Below are 20,536 nucleotides of genomic sequence, written 5' to 3'. Positions count from 1 at the left end.
CAGTTGCGCAGTTTCTCGGTTTTGATTTCTCGATATCAATGAACACTGTTTTTAACGCATCACGTTTCCTTTTTCCTTTTTCCATCTTCAACGTTCAACGTTCAATATTCAATATTCATTCAATGTGCAACAGTTTTTCTTCTTATATTTGTCATGACCTTTCTTCTTTGCTCTGCTTTGGTTTTTTTTCTTTGGACCATTCATCATCACGCATCACGCATCCTCATTATACATTGTTATCACCACCCATCACCCACCACCACCATCACGAACACAAAACGAAAATGAACACAAAACGAACACCGCGATCCCCTCCCCCCATACTTCCTTCTTTCACCTATCCAATCCATTCATGACAGTGACACCAACCAACCATCCGCATCCGCATCATATCACATCACATGTATCTTTATGCCACGCACTCCATCCACGCTTGCACGTAGTACAGTTTCACGAAACGTAGTACGGATTTTGAATGAATGACTTTATGACCATTTTAACGGGAATTTTGTGTGAATGAGAATGAGAATGAGGTGTGAATGGACAATTGAGAATAAAGAATTAAGAGGTGTAATCAAATTCGAAATTCGAAATTTGAAAGTCGTTCGATAGTTCGATAGTTCGATAGTTCGATAGTTCGATGTCGATACTTAGGCTTTGAAGGGAAATTGGTAAGCTGGAGTCGGTGTCGGTGTCGGTGAATATCCGACCTATCGGCCTACCTATCTATCGACCTACCTATCTACCGACCTATCGAACGAGTGAGTGAGTGAGTCGAAAATTGAACGTGAACGTTAACCTAACAATGCGATGGCGAACTGATCAAGGATTTGGAAGTCGGTGGATCAGTATCGGTATCGGTGTCGGTATCGGTATCGGTATCGGTAGGGATTTGTGAACTTTGATAACGATGAGGTATTTTGATTTTATAGAAGTACCATGATCTTACGACTTGCATATTTACATTCACGGTTCAAAGTTGGTGGTATAAATAGATCAGAGGCTATATATAGAGATAGAGCGCGACCGCGACCGCGTTGAATTTTCAATATTTTCAATTTAGCTGGCTGGCATCGAACGAAATGTGTTGTGGGGATCAGAATCAGAATCATACGTAGCCGTGTAGTATCATTATTTGAGGCAAGCGGTGACTAGGCTGCAAGTATATAGATTACGTCGCGTGTGATTGACTGTACAGAGCGGGTGGTCAACCGCGACGCGACGACGCGCTTTGTGATGGTTATTTATAGAACAACGCGTATTATACGCGCGTGTGTAAGTGTAAGCGAGAGGGAACCTTGCAGTACATAAATAAAATAAAATAGAATAGAATAAAATATAAGCAGATAAAATCAAAATCGATACGACGATCCGCCGCTCGCTTGCTTGCTTGGGTTTATTTTATTTCATTTTGTATTCTCTATTCTGTATTCTCCCAGGCTCCATGTCCATGAACGTGAACGTGAACGTGTCGGTCCTCGCGATCTGTGATCTAGATGTTAGATAACTTAACTTATGTGCTGGGTACTGAAATAGTGACAGCGATGACAGATATTAGATAGTAGATAGTAGATAGTAGATAATCTCGTCTTCTTTTCTCTTCGTTTCCTTTCCTTGCATCCTTAAGTCCTTTCTTACGTCCTCCCGGCCCTTCCTTTGTTACGTCCTTCCGTAGGTCCGTTACGTATCATTGTCTCATTGTCTTCCGTTCCGGATAGTGATGGGTGATGGGTGATGATCTGATAGCACGCTCGGACTCGGATGGATCTAAAGCCTACCTTATCTTTCTCTCTCTCTCTTTTTGACTGCTTTAATCATGAGTATGTTGTATGTTGGATGTCGTATGTTGTGGGTTGCGTCGTTTCTTATCATCTCATTCAGGGTTCGATTGAAGATTTAGATTGAATCGCTGTGCGAGGACCCTTGAGCCATTTGTTAATTAAGTTAATTGAATTTGAATCGAGGGACAAACTCCTCTATATGGGCGAGTTGGACAGAGCACTAGCAAAGCAACTCAGTCAATATCGCAAGTCTCCTTTGAATACATAAAAACTAAAAACACAATTGATACTTGCAAATCAACTTTTGTGCTTCGACATATACCGGCTTGAGCCGTCTAAGAAGCCGCGTGTCGTCGTCGTTGTTGTTGGTGTCAAGTTCGTTGTTCGATTCTGAATTCGAGTTCTTGGAGTTCTTTTCGATGCATGGATAGAGGGAGGGAGGGAGGGTGTCGCGCGTCCCCGAGTCAGATTACCAAGGGGTTGCTCTTACCATGATTATCATGGTCTTTGCACTAGCTTGACGCTTAATAATAATACTTAATGCTTCGACTTCAAGTTTATAAAAAATATAGCTATAGCACGCGAAAAAACGTGTGCGTGGTTCTTCTCAGAGTCAGTATTAGTATTAGTATTAGTAGTATTAGTAGTATTAGTATACATCCAGGACATGGTATTATCTTAATCCATCTCATCGAACACTGGAAGTGCAGCCTGTGTAGTAGGAGTGCTCTCGGTCTCTGACAGCTTCCACACCACGCGAGTTTAGATCAATTCGAGAGACACATTACGAGTCAGGATGATACCGGCGAGACGCCTCGCGGACGCTGCGTTGTCGTCGTGTCGTCCTTTTCTCTGAATGAGCTTCTGCACTCCATTCCATTCAATGTGCTGAATGCTGAGTGCTCGGACGCGATTGCGATTGCGATTGGCTGGGGTCAAGTAGGTTCGAGCTATTTCTTGACGTGCTTTGATACAATGATAGTAGGCTCAGAGGTGGTTTGTGTTTGAGTTTGCGCTTTGTCACTCGGGCTATTCAAAGACCTCAATGACAATGCTTCTCCTTCTGCTTCTGCTTCTGCTTCTGTTGATGGTGGCGTCGACATGGAACGGCTGATAGAGGGCGATGCGATATATCGTGTCAGAGGTATTCTGGGATCCGAAGTGTTCGAGTAGGTGATTTTGACATAGGTTGATACGTATGTATGTGGTGTAAGTTAGTCCAAAGTGAATATCATAATTGACTGACTGGTGCCGAGTCCGTTTAAAATTCAGATATTACCATTACACTACGAAGGAGATACGGAGAAAGGCGTAGCGGTATCTCCAAAGTAGCGTTCTTCAAGTTGCATATATGCGACAGTGCTTGAGCTTGGTGGCTGAGTACTGAGTATGAGTACGAGTCCGAGTGAATGCCAGTGTGCGCGTCGAACGCAGGCCGCAACCTCCATGATATCGGTCGGATAGCACGCTGCATAACACGCTCCCTCAGGGTTTATTTATTTATTGTTATGTGAGTACCATCCTACGTTCCTTTTTAACTCACACAATCTCATCGGCCCGATATCTCAAGCTCACGCTTATGCTCAGACCCTGCGCCGATTACGATAACGCTGTGCAAAACTCGTTCATTGTCAATGGAGAGCAAAAATAATCAGAACACGAGGGGAATGCCAATGTCTCTCTATAAGTATATCCTCCAGTGGCGGCACTCCCGCACGCAAAAATTTAATTATAATCCACGTTTTAATTTTGTTTCTTGCGCCTTTTCTCCGTCACGGTTCTACTGATTACTGAGGCTATTATCGTCGTCGAAAGATAGCGTGTATCGCGATAAATCCATGCACTCCCTCGTATATGTAGCGTTTGTGAGTTCCTTTTTTATCAGGCAACGCTGCAGGGGCTTTACACCATACTCATGGGTGCTATCAGATGTGAAGATGCGATTGAGAAGATTGTAGATACTGTCATAGATGCCTGACGATGATCTCGCGTCATCCCACCGCGTCGTGGTGTGGTTGTTGGGCCATCCGTCAGGATTAAGAGATTGTGGGTTATATGACAGTGGGAAGAAAGAAAGATTTGTCTTCCCTGAATAATAGAGATGTACCCGGTAATAACGATGGGAGTAGAGCTCCCGGTGTACCGTTAGTGACTTTGTAGAGATATCTGCTGTAGAGACCCGGCGCGCCGTGTTATGTCCCTCCACCTCCAAGTTATTCATGAACCAATCGGTGTATTTTCCAGCTTCTCAGATGTCGAGGAGAAATCGCTTTAAATTCTACTTATTCACACTACTTGAGAATATTTATTTCCACAAACAATCAATTAAGCCCCGTCGTACACAAGTTCATTTGCCAATCTGATAGGGTAAAGTTGTGGGACAGGTACCCGCTTTTAATCAAGAAAAATTGCTTAGCCGGGACGACATTATATTAGTCAGGATTAGCATCTCTGAAGGGCAAGCTCGTCGGTGATTAACCAGGCCACTGAGCGATAACGTTACCCACTGTGGTATCAGCTCACTGATTTGCTTTCCAGAGACCCTTCCCAAGTTCCCTTTTCATAAGTATCAGGGAGCAACGAGCAGATTTCATAGCTTTTCATTTCTCAAAAACGCGTTCTATGAGAGCCTTCCGAGGGTACACTATTCACCCAGAGGATTTCACGCCATTCCGCGCCTTCGAATTTGAATCCTAGGCACTCGAACGCTGAAATCGAGCCAGCCCGGGATGCCTGAAGGTAAACGGGAACCAAAGTATCATGCCATCATGTCGGACATATCCTGCTCCTCTCCTAATCTCGACACTGGAATTACAGCGCAGTAGAGCATATTTTACTATCGCCTCTATGAAGGGGGCGACTTTGCATTTCCAACCAGCATTATCTATCTATCTTTAGCGTCCTCAGGGTACATATTGCCTCACCAGAAGATCAGATGATGGGTAATGTTACTATTTTTAGACGCCTGCGATGATCATCTCTTCCAGCGACGTGCCCCGAGGGGGGTTAGAGCACTTCTTTCTTCGCTTTAGCCGGCGCGGCAGAATCGTCGTTCAGTGCAACGGTGCACCGCTACTTCCTCTGTTGCAGACTCTTACGATGTTATTCTTATAACTCGAGTTACGGCACTGCCCAGCACAAAGTCCTTGAGTTCATGATGAAAACACGATGGATTGGTGAGTTGGATACCAATAGAGTGCATTGCCCTCTCACGTTGCAGTTCTATAGAGTCCCTGAAGGTACGCTGAATATTCAGAGCACGATGCTCTCGAATAGCAGTCCCTTCTTGGAACTATGATGGTTGCTAACGTCGAAAACCCATGTAGCGTCGTGTTCCTCCTACGCTCGCCATCCCAAGAAACCAGTATATGTGCAATTGGGTTCCTGCGGTAGATGAATTCGTTTCCAACAGGCTGTAGGGAAACGAATTGCAGAATACAGTGCCTTCTGCTTCTCCCACTGCCTTCCAGTGCTATCTGGTCGGACTTTCCCTAGGTTTCCGTTCGAACTTCGCCTCCAGCTGCATTAGTAGAACTGGTAATGGGATTTCAAGCCCTGGAATCCAAGAAGTACTTCGTCTTCAGTGCAATTTTCGCTGCCAGCATGCGCGACTTCCCATTATCTGGCTCCGTTCTCTTTGCGATGTAAAAAATACGCGTGCCCGTTGAACGCCTTGCCGAGTGCGAAAATATACGGGGGATGATAATATCGCAATACCCGTAAAGTCCCAGGGACGCCGTCGCAAGTCGTAACTTGCGGCAAGAGTACTCTAACGCCATCACATCGTTGCCTTCCTGGCCGTTTTTACATTCGTTGAACATATGACAACATAGAGGACGGAATGGTATCAGTGAGTTAAATAAAGCAACCTGGAAGATTATTCACCTGCGCTTACTCATGGACTCCGTCGGTGTACACAGGCTGATGACGCGGTAGAGTGACATCCGCTTGAAACGCGATCTAAAGATATAGCTACCTATGGCGACCGCTGGAGAGGTGTAAGCGCTCGGAGACGGTTAACGCAATACAACTTTTTACCTGGCGCGTTGTGACCTATATCAAATGTTGCTTATCAGATCCAGACGAGTTTGCTCGTACCTTTAAACGCGTTCAGCCGGATTATATCAAGAGAACCTTGAGCTACCGCGGTATCCGACATGATCAAGACAATCATCTAGAAAAACCATTCTCATGATTGTCTAACAGTATCAAGCATGCGTCGAGTATCCGAAAACAATGGATTTCCTACCTGTCACTGCCTTATTGAAGAATGCACGTCAAGTATACATGATAGTTCGTCAAAATGCGGTCGCTTGGCGAGGTGGAACACGTTGACCGTTATCTTGTGGTCGGACAACCGTTAAGACTAGATGGAGGATTGATCTGACCTCTAAGCCCGCCTGCCGCTCTCTCTCTATTCTAGGAAGGGTTAGGGCAGTGCAAACACGAGTCGCTTGGCAGCGATTCTACTTGCCGCAGTTATTCGAACACACCTTGATTTGACAATCACTTCGACGGTCGTGGGATTAACAATAATCCACAGTAGGTAAATGGAAGCTTTCCATATGTTTGTTGAGGAAAAGGTTCACCACCGGTATTGTTTTTGAAGCTTTAAATGAAGTATTAACTGACGCAATGTATGTTGAGCTATTTCCGGGTACAGGCTGGAGAAAGAAGCAGCAGGCATGGGACGTAGAAGGAAATGTCTTGACTTGGAGTGTGTGGAGAAGCGTCGACGATGCGTGGATGAAGCGGCACGGCAGTGAAAGCCCTCCGCTCCGAGCTTGTCGCTGTGATGAACGACTCAATTCACGCTTGGATTCCGCGCATACCTTTCAACAGAATGTCAAAGCAACTTGGTTGACTGCAGGTGACCGCTGACTGATGCGTGCCTTTGAGATCACACATACCTGCGAAAATCAGCCCAAAGAGGATTGAAGCCGGTTCATTATCCGTTGAGGTCCCGTCTGCATTACGAATGTGTGAATGTGGAAGATCAATTGATAAGCAAACCACTTGAAGTAGTACTGCTTACTAGCCAGCGGTTGGAGCAGTAGTAGAAGCCCGACCACAGTCCGATCCTTGTCGAATGCGCCTTGGTGAAATCCCGATTGAGCGCTAACTTGTAGAAAGCAATGTAAAGAATCCCATCAGTCCCGGACAATCATCTGAAGTCTTTATGACTCATTGGCGCTTCCGGTAGCTGTTCAAGTCGAAATCGTTGTGGGCATGACTTGAGAACATACAGAAGACAGTATGAAAATGTGGCTTCTAGAAATCTCAGCATACTAGAACGAGTCAGAATTAATCGATCCAATGTCATCAAGATAGTGCAAACTAACTGGAAGACTTGTCGTGTTCTTTGGAAATTTCTAAGGCGACCATATCCATTGAACCACAGTCATACTGTAATCATGCTGTCCACAGACTCATGAAAGGCGCCTTTCCGTGTAGTAGCGCAATTATAAATCAGATAGCTCAAGTGTGCTGGTTCGTCTGTCGAATGAACTGAATTGAAGTTGGGATCCTGTCCATAATCTTATCTTTCTGTTATCAATAGCATCTCGGGATAGATAGGGAATGACATTCCGTCTGCTTCCGGATCTACCTCATTGGAAGTCGGTCCATGTACCGAGCTCCAACTCACCCAATGACTTGATAACGCCTGAGCAAGACAAAGGCAAGAGGAATATCTTCCGTTGTATCCGAATCTTTGTTCCATCCGTGTTGTCGAAAGTGGTATGCCGCTTCGGTAAGATTGTATTTCTTCCCATGTTGGCAATCATGATCACATCGTTCAGGTCTCAGCGAGCTTGTGGTGCGGTTTCTTTAGCAGGACACAGAAAGCGAGGATGGAAGGATCTTCAGTGTGTACTCGCGTTCATTCCGTCATGCTTGGCTGGCAACTCATGGATGACCCAGAAGATACACCCGCGTTGTATCAGGTGCTTCATTTCACATCTCTCAATGGTAGCACTTTCACTGATTGTTTATTATTGACTGTCTTTATCATATTAGGGGCTGCTAATTATCAACCACCATAGTATTTTCAGCCTTCGAGTACCCGATCTGCGCGTCATGATCGGGATGCTAATTTGAGGTACTGTGCTAAGTGCGCTTTCCTCACCACACTGGGCATTGGCTTCACCAAGCTTAGCCCGACATTTTGAATGTTCATGCTATGATAGTATGAATCGGGTATGAATACTGACTTGATTCCGGGGAAATTGACAGTACAGACGAGGATTTCAAAAATAGAACATCTCAAAATATTCTTCAAATATAACTCACCCATCGAGCCCTACTATAAGATATAGGCATACACTTCGAACGAACAACAGGTAAATTTCAAAGTCGGTTCAACATCGCTTCGATTTTTTGAAACTCAAGATATTGAGTATCCTTGTTAAAGTTTGGTTATAAACCTAATTTATGTCACTTTATTACAGCTAGTTTGTCAGTTTGGTTTAACATTTGTCCAGCTCGCAGTTCTTTGGGATGTCGAGGTTCATGTTCACCACATACGGAGACGAATGTTCCCATGAAATCCTCAGCAATCTTTGAATGATAGAGACCGATATCTCATGAACTGTACTGTGGAAAGCCAGCACATACTTGAGGTAAGTGATCCTTATCCATAAGCTCCGATAATACAGCGAGAGAGTCAGTTACCACTTGGGAGGATGGTCATTACCTCGAAAGCAGGGGTTAATCGCCTAAATCCCCACGTAGTTGACGCACAATCCCCGGCGATACCGCGAGGGCAATTGGACCATGATGCTCTACGTTGCTCATGGAACTTGTACGTGCTGATAGTTGCCATTGCTCATGATCCAACATCCAAGCTCCTGTACAGTCACATTGCCTTCGCTCAGGTATGGAACCATCCGAGTCACTTCCGAATGATCTTTTCCGTGTACTACTTTCTTGAAGCCTTTTTATCTGCTTTTAAAAATCATCCTCTCGAAAATACTCCGGATTCGTTTCTCTTCGTAGAAACAGAATGTTACTCCAATGATACGATACCAGAAACCGATTAGATTATACTTGAAAAGGTATTACTAATTGATCGTGGCTAAGATGATTTGCAGTCCAGAGGAGGTTCGTAAACGTATTCAAGCTAACGGAATTTATTGAGATGGACTCCGAGTTCATATTGAAGTAAGCACTTTATCGCGTAAATCCGAACTTGAATTAAAGTTGTCTTTTGCCACAGAGTGAGACAGACTAACCTTGTATTGCAAAGAGAAAGTACAATGGCGCGTATATTTTACAGCTTCTATCATTTCATCGCCACTAAAGCTGAAGGTAATCATTGAAGGTAAGAAGCCTAAGAAGTTGGCGATCGATAAATGGTGAATGCCATGCTCTATCGAGCTTTCTGGGGCATTGGACGGCATTGAAAGCTTGAATGATACTTCAACGAGTTTTCTTTCATCAGTTTTGACATTATGTGCGATAAAATTCTCCACACTGACAATTGAAATTCATTTGTTCAAAATTTATTAGGGTCAGTTAAGAGCTTCAGGAATTGATAAAGAATATTTTGAGTTAATACGCGTACCGTCCAAAGTATAGGATATATAGCGATGTGGTGCGATGGTCCACTTTTTATACTCCAAAGGCAATTCGCCACTTTACGCCTTATACATGTGCCCCTATGTGTTATTAATGGAAGTAGCGGGGTACACTCATAATTCACGACGTAGGCCAAGCCGATGAGCACATCCTTTCAATTTACTGCTCATCAATAGGCGCATAATAATCTATCCATCACAGAATCCAACGACACATCGATCTTATCGCAATCCCTTTTCAGGAAGCTTGAATAAAGAATCGACCCAAACTGAACTTCTCTTCAGACCATTTTAACAATAGAACACTTCCGGGTCGGTGGTTCAGGTGATCCACGTCCAGTGTGTCCAAGTGTAGTGCCGGCTCGAGGGCCTGGCGGATAGAGCCCGAGCAGAGCCATTTCAACCGCAGCCCTGCGCCGGGCATGGTAGCGGGTATATTAGTGGCTGAGCATATTAATGAACACGGTGAGCTAAATTTACCACTTCATGAACACCTATCTCTCTTTACAAGAAACTGGAGCGCGCTGCGCAATTCAGTCCCTGGGACTGTGTCACTGCGGGGAATCAGATGATATAGGCCTCAGGCCCGTGCAAAAGCATAATTCTTAACTTCGCATTACCGATTCAGGGAGCATTCGTCGCAAGGGAGAGAAGGAGAGCCAACATACCTCTTTGGATTAATGCCTGAGAGATGAACCAAGCAAGACGTAAATCTAATTCGCGTCGAACCATGGGTAGGATACTACTCTACAGACGCAAATTAGCTTCCAACCTGAACAAGTAAGATTGGATTAGAATCACGGTTGCAAAGCTTTCAATCCTGTGGAACCCCCTTCCAACAAAGCCTCAAATATATTCAGTGGAAGTTGCACCGTTGAGATTGGCTGTAATATGTTGGACAGGCCAGAGCTTGGCCAGAATTGGAGTACCCAGAACGCATGTACTAGATTAGATATGTCATGGAGCTCTCGAATGTCCGTTTGACCTTGCTAAATCGACGTATAATTGCCTAGAAGGCTAGATTAGAGTCGTCGAATCAACGGTCTACATCAAAGACCATCAATCCAGGCCTCAGGCAGAACTGTCCAATCGGATTCAACTTTATAACATGACCATTAGCTGGCAACTCCCACCAGTAGTATCGTGGGAGAATTAAACAACATCACGGCCGAGGGTGTCTCGCCTTTCAACCTCGTTTGCTTTAAGCCCATGTCAATTGAGAATTTAGGCTGTTCTCGAACAGAAACTTCACAGAAACGTTTGAATCCTAGGGATCAAATGGAATAAATATAACAGTCATGATGTTTTTGTCAGTTCTCGAGACAGCTTTGAAAACGAACCAGTGCAAAATGTTCAGTAAAGCCAGTCTATCAGCATGTTTATCTTAACAAGGAATTTTAACGCGGTCGAACCAACATAAACAGGTCTTCAATTAGCAATTCCTCTGAAATCAAATCAAAAAAGTTCGTAGTTCGACTTAAAAAAAAAATTCCAACCTAAAGCCACATTCGGGTTACTGAATTGAAATATACTATACTGTTACCTTTGAATTGGTTAGAAGCATTAAGGATTAGTAACTCAGGACACACCCTTCAGAGTTGACAACGAACTTGCAACGAACTTCGCGAGCAAAACTCGAGAACACGCCAACTCCCATGAATAATCACGTCACGTGGACTGTGAGACACTTTGTCGGCTGTGGTCGGCTTGAATTCAAAATGTGCTTTATTCTGTTTCTTGCTTTCTACACTCATTGAAGATTGGCAGACTACAACATACCTCTACTGGCTTATCGTCAATACCCACACACCAATATTAAATTGGAGAACATGACAATATGTAACCATCGTAACGCCGAGGACACTCTACCAATACCCCTCTTTTCGGACAAATCTCAACAGGGTCACAACGCGTTGACATTGCCAGCTGAAATCATCGACGTCGTTGTGGACCATTTGGCCAGTGATACAGATCAAAACTCCTCTCGCAGAGCACTCCTATCAATGTCTCAGGCTTCCAGAGGGCTTTGTATGCGAGCTTATCGTCATATTTTTTCGACACTCCAACTTACCCTCGTCCGAGAGCACGAACCAAAGCGCTCTGAGGCAATGGACAAAATGTTGGAGCGGTTAATCGAAACACTTTTATGCGGTATAAACTTTCCCGGCCTTGGGCTGGTGTACTATCTTCAATGCGTGTCAATCACGTTGAAATTCAATCGCAGAGAGAACATACCACTCCTCGACTCTTTTCCTCTCCTGGCCGATATACTAAAGGCGTTTCATGGACGTGACCACGGAATAGTCATGCTTCGACTCCAGGTAAACACTAGGACTCGTATGGGCACTGTCGTCATTCCTCCTATCTACTTGTCTGAAAGGTTGAACCCCAACTTCTCAAAGGCATTTTTTGATCTGTGCCACTCACCTCGGCTGAAGACGCTACATCTTTCTCAAGTGGGCTTATTCTCAAGGACTTTAGGCTCCACATGTATCGAGAACATCCATCTTCGTGAAATCACACTTGAGGATGAAAACCCTGGCCGCGTTGTAGAGGCCGAGAATGTAAAAACTTTTCAGCCTGTTTCCATGACTCTTATTTCTACGCGTAGGTTTCGGCACTTGCCTGATCCTACCATATACAGCCCAGTAGCGGTATACCCGCAAAACGATGCAGGGTTGGAGGTTTCGAACCTGGTGGAATACTTCCTTCCTTTGGATCACTATCAGGCTCAGACGTTCGAATCACTGACCAATCTGACCCTCTTGGATCGGGACCGCAGTAAAATTCAGCTCGAGCTTCTACCAAATCTTCGCCAGCTCAAAGTTATTCAAAGGCTTACATTTCATGCCGTCTCACGCTTTGGGTATTCGAACCTGCATTCTTTCTTTCAATCAAATCAGGGAGTCTCTCGTAATATCGGGTCGACTAAAATCATTGTGGTCGAGACCGACATTCATTTCCTTGGGATGTTTATGAACGATAATCGTCATGATGAAAAAGGCTTCTCATTTTCTCGCCTTAAACCCACAAAAGAATGCTGGGAAGAAGTTGACGTACATCTGGCTTCTGCGTACACATCACTGGAGCAAATCAATTTCACGTTCAGATTTCTGGTCAAATTCGACGAAGGATTACCGTCCGGACATACATTGCACTCATTTGTTGAAGAAAACACTCGCCTTATATCAGCTTACTTCCCTCGTTTATCGAAGTCGCCAATTTTTGCGTTGAACGTACAGGTAGATAATCAGGAGTACCCGTTGGTTGTGCCTGGCATCGACTTTAGGCCACTCTCAGAAGCAGTAAAGGTATAAATTGTATGGGTTAGTACCTAAGTTGAATCGGCGAGAAACAGGCTCATCGACATTTGTTTTCCGATATACAGGAATATTTCTTTGCATTGGCATTCAAACACGGTCTTACACTTTCTTTGTCAAGTCTGTTTGAGTTCATTTGGAGGTCATCAAAAACCTGTGCTGTACATCACCAGCATGACAATCAATTATCCAGCTGCCGTTGTGTTTACTGGTTACGACAGTAAAGAAAAACTTAACCGAGATATAGTATCATTGGCATGCAAATGAGTGATGTACAAGCACATACGGGCGTGAGAGGTCCTAAATTTGTAACATATGATTCGTTGATGTGTAGATTGACCTGTCAACGTCACTTTGAACTTTCGCCTACTACCATTACGTGGCGAGATACTCATCCCACAGCTTCAGCAGGTGTGTCTCTCATCGAGCAGTACTATATCATAAAATAGTGAATGCATGCTGACTTACTATTATGTTTAGCGAGCTCTCTCAGTCACTTGCTAAGCGCTCATCAAGCCGTCGAAATGCCGGATTACATATCGCGTTGGAAGGGCGAGCACTTGGCAAGTAGCAAGGCTTACAAGGCTTGCGATCTGCGGGACGGAAATCCTTGTCCACCTTGCCTAGAAGCCATAGAGCTCGAAAAGGAAGTAGAGGCAGCAAGACAAGCCCTTAACAATTTACTGGAGAAGAAAAACGACATGCTCATCAATATTAACCGTTATCATGATCCATTATGTTCTCGACTTCCACCCGAGATTACTTCGAAGATCTTTGAATGTTACAGGGACTTATTGGAAGATGAAAGGGAAAACACGTCCACAGTATACCGTCGACGGGAGCCATTAATCCTCCGACTCGGAGCAGTCTGCAAAGCATGGCGGGATATAGCGTGGTCTTCTCCATTTGTCTGGAATCATCTACGGATCTATCCGACCAAAAGTGCAACTCAACTTTACAATGACGGAGTCGAACAGTGGCTAAAGCGAGCGGGAGGCTTACCGCTTTTCTTGTCGATCAAATTGAACGAATTCAGAACGAAACATCCAATTAATGATCGACTTATGGCAATCATTAATCGCTATTCCCATCAGTGGAGGGAATTCTCTCTTGAGTGCCATCCTGACCACCTGGTTATGTTCTCCGGAAATTCCAACGGAGCGCCTCTTTTATCCCGACTGTCTATTGATTTATGTGTTACCAATCCACCACCGACTGCGCAGTTTTGTCTGCCATCTATGGAACCTCGACCAATTTATGTAAAGCTGTCGAGTGTTAGCCTCACACGACTGGTTATGAAATGGGATAATGTGACACATGTACATTTCTCTAGCATCGCATTACACGAGCTTCGTACGCCTTTTCAACAAGCCACAAGGTTAATCAAATGCTATTTGGGATCAACAGGTCGAGTGGACCAAGCTTCACTAGAATCCAGAATTTCGTCAGCTTCCCGTCAAAGCCGCATTACATCTCCGCTAAAGTCACTTTTCCTACAACACTATTCAGGGCAAGAGGTCCTGCTCCTCTTTCAGATGTTCTCGTTTCCAAAGTTATCGATTCTTGAACTCGTTGCTATCCGAAAGGTTGACATAAACTCGCTCTTCTCAACGCTGAATCCTACATCCATTCATCTGAAACAACTTACGCTGAACTTGTTAAATTCTACAGTTCAAACACAGATTCTCCTTGGTGCACTTCAGAGATTTCCCTCGTTGGAGAATTTAACCTTGAATTCAAAGACTCCCAAGGACTTGCTGCACACCATCGGTAACAATTTTGTTGCCAACAAATCTGGAGATTTCTACCCCACGATTCTTCCCAACCTCAAAGACTTTACTCTTCATATAACCAGCGAGTGGGATATTGACCTTTGGCGCCTCATTCCACGCATTTTTGGACCCTGGACTGAAGGCGATAATAGTTCCAACAGATCAAATCTCAAACGGGTATCAATTATCAGCTCTGATAACCAGCCTCAAATCTGTGTAGAGAAAGATGTTTTGGAACGACTACTTGAACTTGGTCGATCAAGGTTTCATTTGACAGCATGGAAATACGGCGATTTAATCGAGGCGTCAATAATTTATCATGGTCTATAACATGAAATGCAAAGTTCGGAGACTGGCGTTTTGGACCTTCCAGATACGCAAGTAGAAATCGACATTGACGGTCTTTTTGTTAAATAGGGAAGGGATCTAAGTATAATCGCTTTCGCGTCGTCAGGAGATTGTAGTCTCCCTGTTAACACTGCTGTTTTGTCTTCAGACTCTAGCTAATTTTTGTGGCATATTTATCCCTTCTTACCTAGTTTTGTAGCAAATTCCGTGGTTAGGTTTTGGTTAGTATAAAGTTGTAAAATGACAAAATAGTACATTCAAACACAGTGCTACTGGTAATTGGAGACCATATAATGCATCACGGATATGACACTGTGTTTCCTGTGATGTCAGAATTCAAGGTAGCTTAAGAATTCTATGTGGAGTTAGCGTTTACCGCTCAGTACTTCAGTGCTAAACGGCCTTTGGTAAATTAGTACTTAGTTCTAACTTGGTTCCGAAACGGTTTGAGGACAATGGCGAGTTCAGGAAAAAATTCAAAAAAATCTGAATGAGAGTTTGGACGTTAAAGATATACGCTAAGAGCCTGTGATTTTTTCCTAAATCCCTCGAAAATCCCTTTTTGAGTGGATTGAGGATGAAGCTTGAAGGCCGAGCTGAGGATGTAATTAATTGATTGACCGAACTTGTTTGTACGTGTTGTGCGGCGTCTAAAAATCTGGACTGTTAGTGTCACCCAAACCGAACCTCCTCTGTCACACTGATCCCACCATTTCCTCCCCCAGGTATGTTTCCTCTGGTTTTTCTTCCATGATATACGATTGATAAACTTGTCCAATATAGATCTGTTGATAGGCAGCAACAGCAAGGGTTTGATTCTATATAACGACGATACGCGGCGGATTTCATTCGTGTGGAAGGAAAACGAACATTGACAGGAGTCAGGACTTGGGGCTTTTAATTCAGAACGAAGGAGGGCTTGCGTTTATCTCCGGTGAGTTCTTGGCCTGTTCTTCCGATATTTCTGCAATGCAGATCTGTTGTTATGCAGCAACAAGAAGGGTCTGACGACTACACAGCAGGGTTTTTAATTCTACGTGTGGAAAAAGGAACTCGTCGACAGAAGTCAGAACAAAAGAGGGCAATTTGTCCTATTATCAGTGAGTCTTTGAATGATCATTTAGATGTCGTTTTGTACTGAAGCTTTGAAGCAGAGAAATAGAGGGTTGAGCCGAGTCGCAGTTGACTCGTTCGTCGCAAACATGGCTTACCCACAACAAGGCCCCGGGCCTTCCACATACTATCAGCAGTCTCCTCCGCCTCAGCCACAGCAATCACAACCCCCGCAACACTCGCCACAAGCACAGGCGCAATTGCAGTCACCCCCGCCTCAACATTCACCACAAGGGCAACACCATCACATTTATGGGACACACAGCCCAGGTCCACGCCCTATACAGAATTATTACCAGTATCCACCTCCTGGCCCCCCGCCACACCAGTATATGGGCTCATACCCCCCGCAGGGGTCGCCTTCAAGAGGGAGAGGAGGGAGAGACTATGGCGGTAGAGGCGGCGCACATCACTACCACCATCACCAGCAACAGCATCATGCGCAACATCAGCACCCCCCACCGCATCATCAACCACATTACTCACCGTACAGCCCACACCACGTCACCTTACCACACCCACAGCACCCACACGCTCTACCTCCACATCACGCTCAACAACACGCTCAACATGTCCAGTCATATTCTCCCCAACCTCAGAAATATTCTTCGGGCCCAACCTTTTACCCATCTCCATCTGCACCTGTTTTTACGCCTTCGTGGCAGACACAGCAGGCAATGATGTCACCGCTGCCGAAGCAGCTTTCTATGCCGCCTCCTCAACCCCCTGCGTTGGTGGCTGGTTATTCAAATTATTATGAACCACCACAGCCATTATCATCCGGAGTTCCTTCGCCTGTACCAGTTGTACAGAGCGTCGAACAACCAGCGATTCCCATCCCTATTCCACCTGTCTGTGAAGATCTCAAAACCGACCCTACCCTACCTACTCCCGAACCTTCAACCCTACCTACTTCTGTTTCTGGCACAGAAACATTACCTTCACTTTCTTTAGCGGTTCCTTCTACGTCAACGGCCACCTCTTCGCCTGCTCTGTCACCCTCTGCGCCATCTTTCTTCCCCTCTGGATCTTCCCCATTGTCTGTATCTGTTTCTGCAACGCCAGCACCTCCCGTAGATGTAAAATTACCAGAATCGGAACCACCGTTAGAAGTACAACATGCAGCTGCATCCACGACTCCTACGCCTCAGGAGCCACAAGAACAAAAAATTGTTGCTCCAGCAACATCTACGTCGAGTTATGCACGGATGGGATCGATCGCGACGGAGCCCACTGCTAATACACCGACATCGACATCCGTCGTTTTCATTGCCCAAGCCTTCTCGTCTTCATCACCCCGAACATCTCCGGCCTTAACATTCTCTGCATTACCCAACGGCGTTTCCAGCACATCGCCGACGTACGACACCATCACAATTCCTATTCCTGCATCATCATCGTCAATCTCTTCTTTTCCCTCATCGTCGTCGATCTCCACGTCCACGTTACCAACTTCACAATCCAGCTCAACATCGGCTTCCACGACGCTGCCCGATGTTCCTCTTCCACCTTCTCTTCCTCACCAACCGAACCCAATCCTTCAATGGGCAATCTGGGCTCGGCGGCCTTATGATCCTGCTAATGCTCCTGGGATAATTATTAGTCCCAGAGCACGACCGCCAATGGAGGTTGTGCAAGCTGCGATGGGAGGAAAGGGGCCCGGAGTTGGTGAGGGCGTGGGCGTTGGTGGTCCCAAAGTAAAAGATAGGGAAGGGGCAGTTGATGGTGAGGAGAAGGACAAGGCGGAGAAGAAACCGGAAGAAAAGGTCGCGGTATCTGCAGACGCGTCATTCTCTACCTCGACGTCGACGTCTACTTCTTCGGCCGCGAGCGTCGCAGATGCGGAAACGACTGTGCCTTGCTCGCCAGCAAGCTCACATACGAGCGTCGACGCGTCTGTTGTTGCTGCCGTTGTTGACGATGCATCCAAACCGACAAGTGGAGAAAAAGAATCGGCAAAAGCAAAAGATTTAAAAGAAAAGAGCGAAAGTTCAACGCCTAAGGCGAGTTCGAACACGGATGGTCCCACTCCGGCAGCACCTGCGGGCTCAGCCACCCTGGATGCTAAGTCTAGCTTGTCCACGTCAGCGACAACTGAGAAGGAAAGTGCTAGCGAGCAGTCGAAAGAGGGGAATACACTGATTCCTGCCGCGGCCACGTCAACAATCACCCCAGCGACGATGACGAAGGCTGCTACCACTGAGACGGCCACACCAGCCACGACGACACCTGGAACGCCCGCTCAGTCTGACGCTTTACAGCTTCCTTCGACACCCACCACTTCGACGACTGCTGCAGTCCCAGCCGCAGCAACACCCCCGGTCAAAAAATCATGGGCCTCACTTCTGCGCCCTGCAACCTCTTCGCCTTCCACACCAGGAGCATCTGGATCTGGTTCGCCATCCGGAGCGGAGACTGCAAAACGCTCTGCACTCCCTGTTTCAAATGTGGTTGGCTTCTCGATCCCAGCTACCGCTCTTGCTGGTACAGTTCCGAATGCCAGCCCTGCACCTGCAGTTCCTGTTGCAGGCGCAGCAATTGGCATCACAGGCGCGCGTCGCGCCGATCTAATCACTCTGCTTACTACTGGTCCACCCTCTCCTGTACCCCCTCCTCACTCCGCCTCCACAGGTGGTCCTATTAACTTTGCCGCTGCCGCTGCGAGCGCGAACGCAGCGCAAACGTATGCGAAACAAATTGAGGCAGCGATGGGCGCGACGCTCAAGGTCCGCCCGCGTGGGCTCGTCAATAGCGGGAATATGTGCTTTGCAAACTCAGTGTTGCAGGTAATGGTGTATTGTCCGCCATTCCACCGGTTGTTTGGTGAGCTTGGGCGGGTATTCAGAGGGCTGGATGGCGAGAAGGGGAATGGGAAGGAGAAGGGCAGAGAGACGCCGCTTGTTGATGCGACAATCGAGTTCTTGAGGGAGTTCGTGGAAGATAAAAAGGTCAAAGGCGTTAATGGGAACGGAAATGCTAATGGAAGTGCCAACGGTAATACTTTGGCGTCTGCATTTGCCTTTGCCAGTGCCAGTGGTAGCGGGCGAGGAAAAGGAAAAGAGAAGGATATTTCCATGGGAGAGCCTGAAAGGAATGAAGATGACTGGGATGGCGAGTCATTTTTGCCAACGGGTATTTATGACGCTATGAAGGCGAAGAAGAGGTTCGACGGGATGAGGGTGCGTGTTACTTTTTTTTCAGTCCCTTAGCCCTGCTGCGTACAATTTCGTTTTCAAATTGATTTTTTTCTGTCGCTTAATATTCAACTGACTGGCTTCTCTTTATAGGGTGGTCACCAAGAAGACGCAGAAGAGTTCTTTGGATTTTATCTCGACACTCTCGAAGAAGAGCTACTGGGTCTATTGCACGCTATCAACCCTCCACCTCAACCCACAACCGCGACACGGCAGGTCAACGGAGTTGAAGAAAAGGAGGAGGCTGCACCGCCCGAGGAGGATGGATGGCTCGAGGTGGGCAAGAGAAACCGTATGGTACATACTCGCACCGTGAGTATCTTTATTTTTGCCGTGCGTTTGGACATCTGTTGATTGGTTTTGATTTCGTTTTTGTTTCCTTTACAGATTAAAGTTACTGAATCGCCTATTACGAGAATTTTTGGAGGTAAATTCAGGTCTACGCTTCGCGCACCTGGGCAAAAAGATTCGGTTGTCGTTGAGGATTGGAGGTCTTTGAGACTAGACATTCAGGTACGATTTGTTATATATCCATCACAATTTTACGGTTCCCTGAAAAACGACTTTTGGGACAAATAGCGAGATCAAATACATACCATCCAAGACGCGCTGTCATACATTTCCTACCCACAACCTGTTCAAGTCACTCAAGGCTCGCGCACCATCGAGGCGCAGCAGCAAGTTCTCATTGAAGCCCTTCCACCGATCTTGGTATTGCATATCAAGAGGTTTTGTTATGATACCGCAGTAGGCGGTGTCGTCAAAGTTGGCAAACAAATCGCATTTGGGCCAGAGTTGGAGATTGGAGCTGGTCAGTCTCCTCAGCCTCGCAATTGGTTTTTCTTGGCTGATTGTGTTCCTATCGCAGATGTTATGGTCCCTGCTGCAAAGAAATCGCAGCCCGTAAAATATAAACTGTTTGGTGGTATGTTTTCCTCCTTTTCCGTTATTTCTCCTATTTGCTCATTTTATCTCTACTTCAGCTCTGTACCATCACGGTCTTTCAGCATCAGGAGGGCACTATACCCTGGACGTGCTTCATCCTAATCGATACCCCACTACTTCCTCCAACGCCTCCGCCCCAGGCAAGCAGCAACTTCGCGAAGGATGGGTCCGCATCGACGATAACCTCGTGTCGGACGTCCGACCGGATGATGTGTTCGGCTCTCTTGAGAAAGATGAGTCGAAGTGTGCCTACTTGTTGTTCTACAGGCGGATATGAAGGCGTGTATGTGACGGGGGTTGTTGAGAGGGGATTCAGATATTGGTGTGTCACCGATGTCTTTCCTTGTTTCTTTCTGTCTGTTTCTGGTCCTTTTCTTCTTTTTCTGTCTCCCTTCCATCTTTGTGTTATTCCTTTTACTCTATCATATCACATTTTTCTAACTTGGAAATTCCTTTCTTTTCTTTCCGTCTCTGTTGGGATCCTTT

At 45.8% G+C, this 20,536-nt stretch overlaps 3 protein-coding genes across 3 annotated transcripts; all 3 read left to right on the top strand.

Annotated features, from left to right (window-relative positions):
* Window positions 1–11,187: 11,187 nt before the first annotated feature.
* Window positions 11,188–12,675, top strand: JR316_0003982 (uncharacterized protein; the record flags this gene model as incomplete). The annotated part of the gene is made up of 1 exon (XM_047889751.1): window positions 11,188–12,675. One exon carries the CDS (start codon window positions 11,188–11,190, stop codon window positions 12,673–12,675), a length of 1,488 nt encoding a protein of 495 aa, XP_047752125.1.
* A 527-nt stretch (window positions 12,676–13,202) lies between these two features.
* JR316_0003981 (uncharacterized protein) lies at window positions 13,203–14,780 on the top strand (the record flags this gene model as incomplete). The annotated part of the gene is made up of 1 exon (XM_047889750.1): window positions 13,203–14,780. The coding sequence occupies one exon, from the start codon at window positions 13,203–13,205 to the stop codon at window positions 14,778–14,780; it is 1,578 nt and encodes a 525-aa protein (XP_047752124.1).
* A 1,220-nt stretch (window positions 14,781–16,000) lies between these two features.
* On the top strand, window positions 16,001–20,327 carry JR316_0003980 (putative ubiquitin carboxyl-terminal hydrolase 3; the record flags this gene model as incomplete). The annotated part of the gene is made up of 6 exons (XM_047889749.1): window positions 16,001–19,090; window positions 19,199–19,417; window positions 19,493–19,618; window positions 19,685–19,916; window positions 19,974–20,030; window positions 20,089–20,327. 6 exons carry the CDS (start codon window positions 16,001–16,003, stop codon window positions 20,325–20,327), a joined length of 3,963 nt encoding a protein of 1,320 aa, XP_047752123.1.
* Window positions 20,328–20,536: the final 209 nt, after the last annotated feature.

This window comes from Psilocybe cubensis, chromosome 3 (genome assembly GCF_017499595.1).
Source record: "Psilocybe cubensis strain MGC-MH-2018 chromosome 3, whole genome shotgun sequence".
NCBI classification, from domain to species: domain Eukaryota; kingdom Fungi; phylum Basidiomycota; class Agaricomycetes; order Agaricales; family Agrocybaceae; genus Psilocybe; species Psilocybe cubensis.
This window is presented reverse-complemented; position numbering and strand designations above follow the sequence as displayed.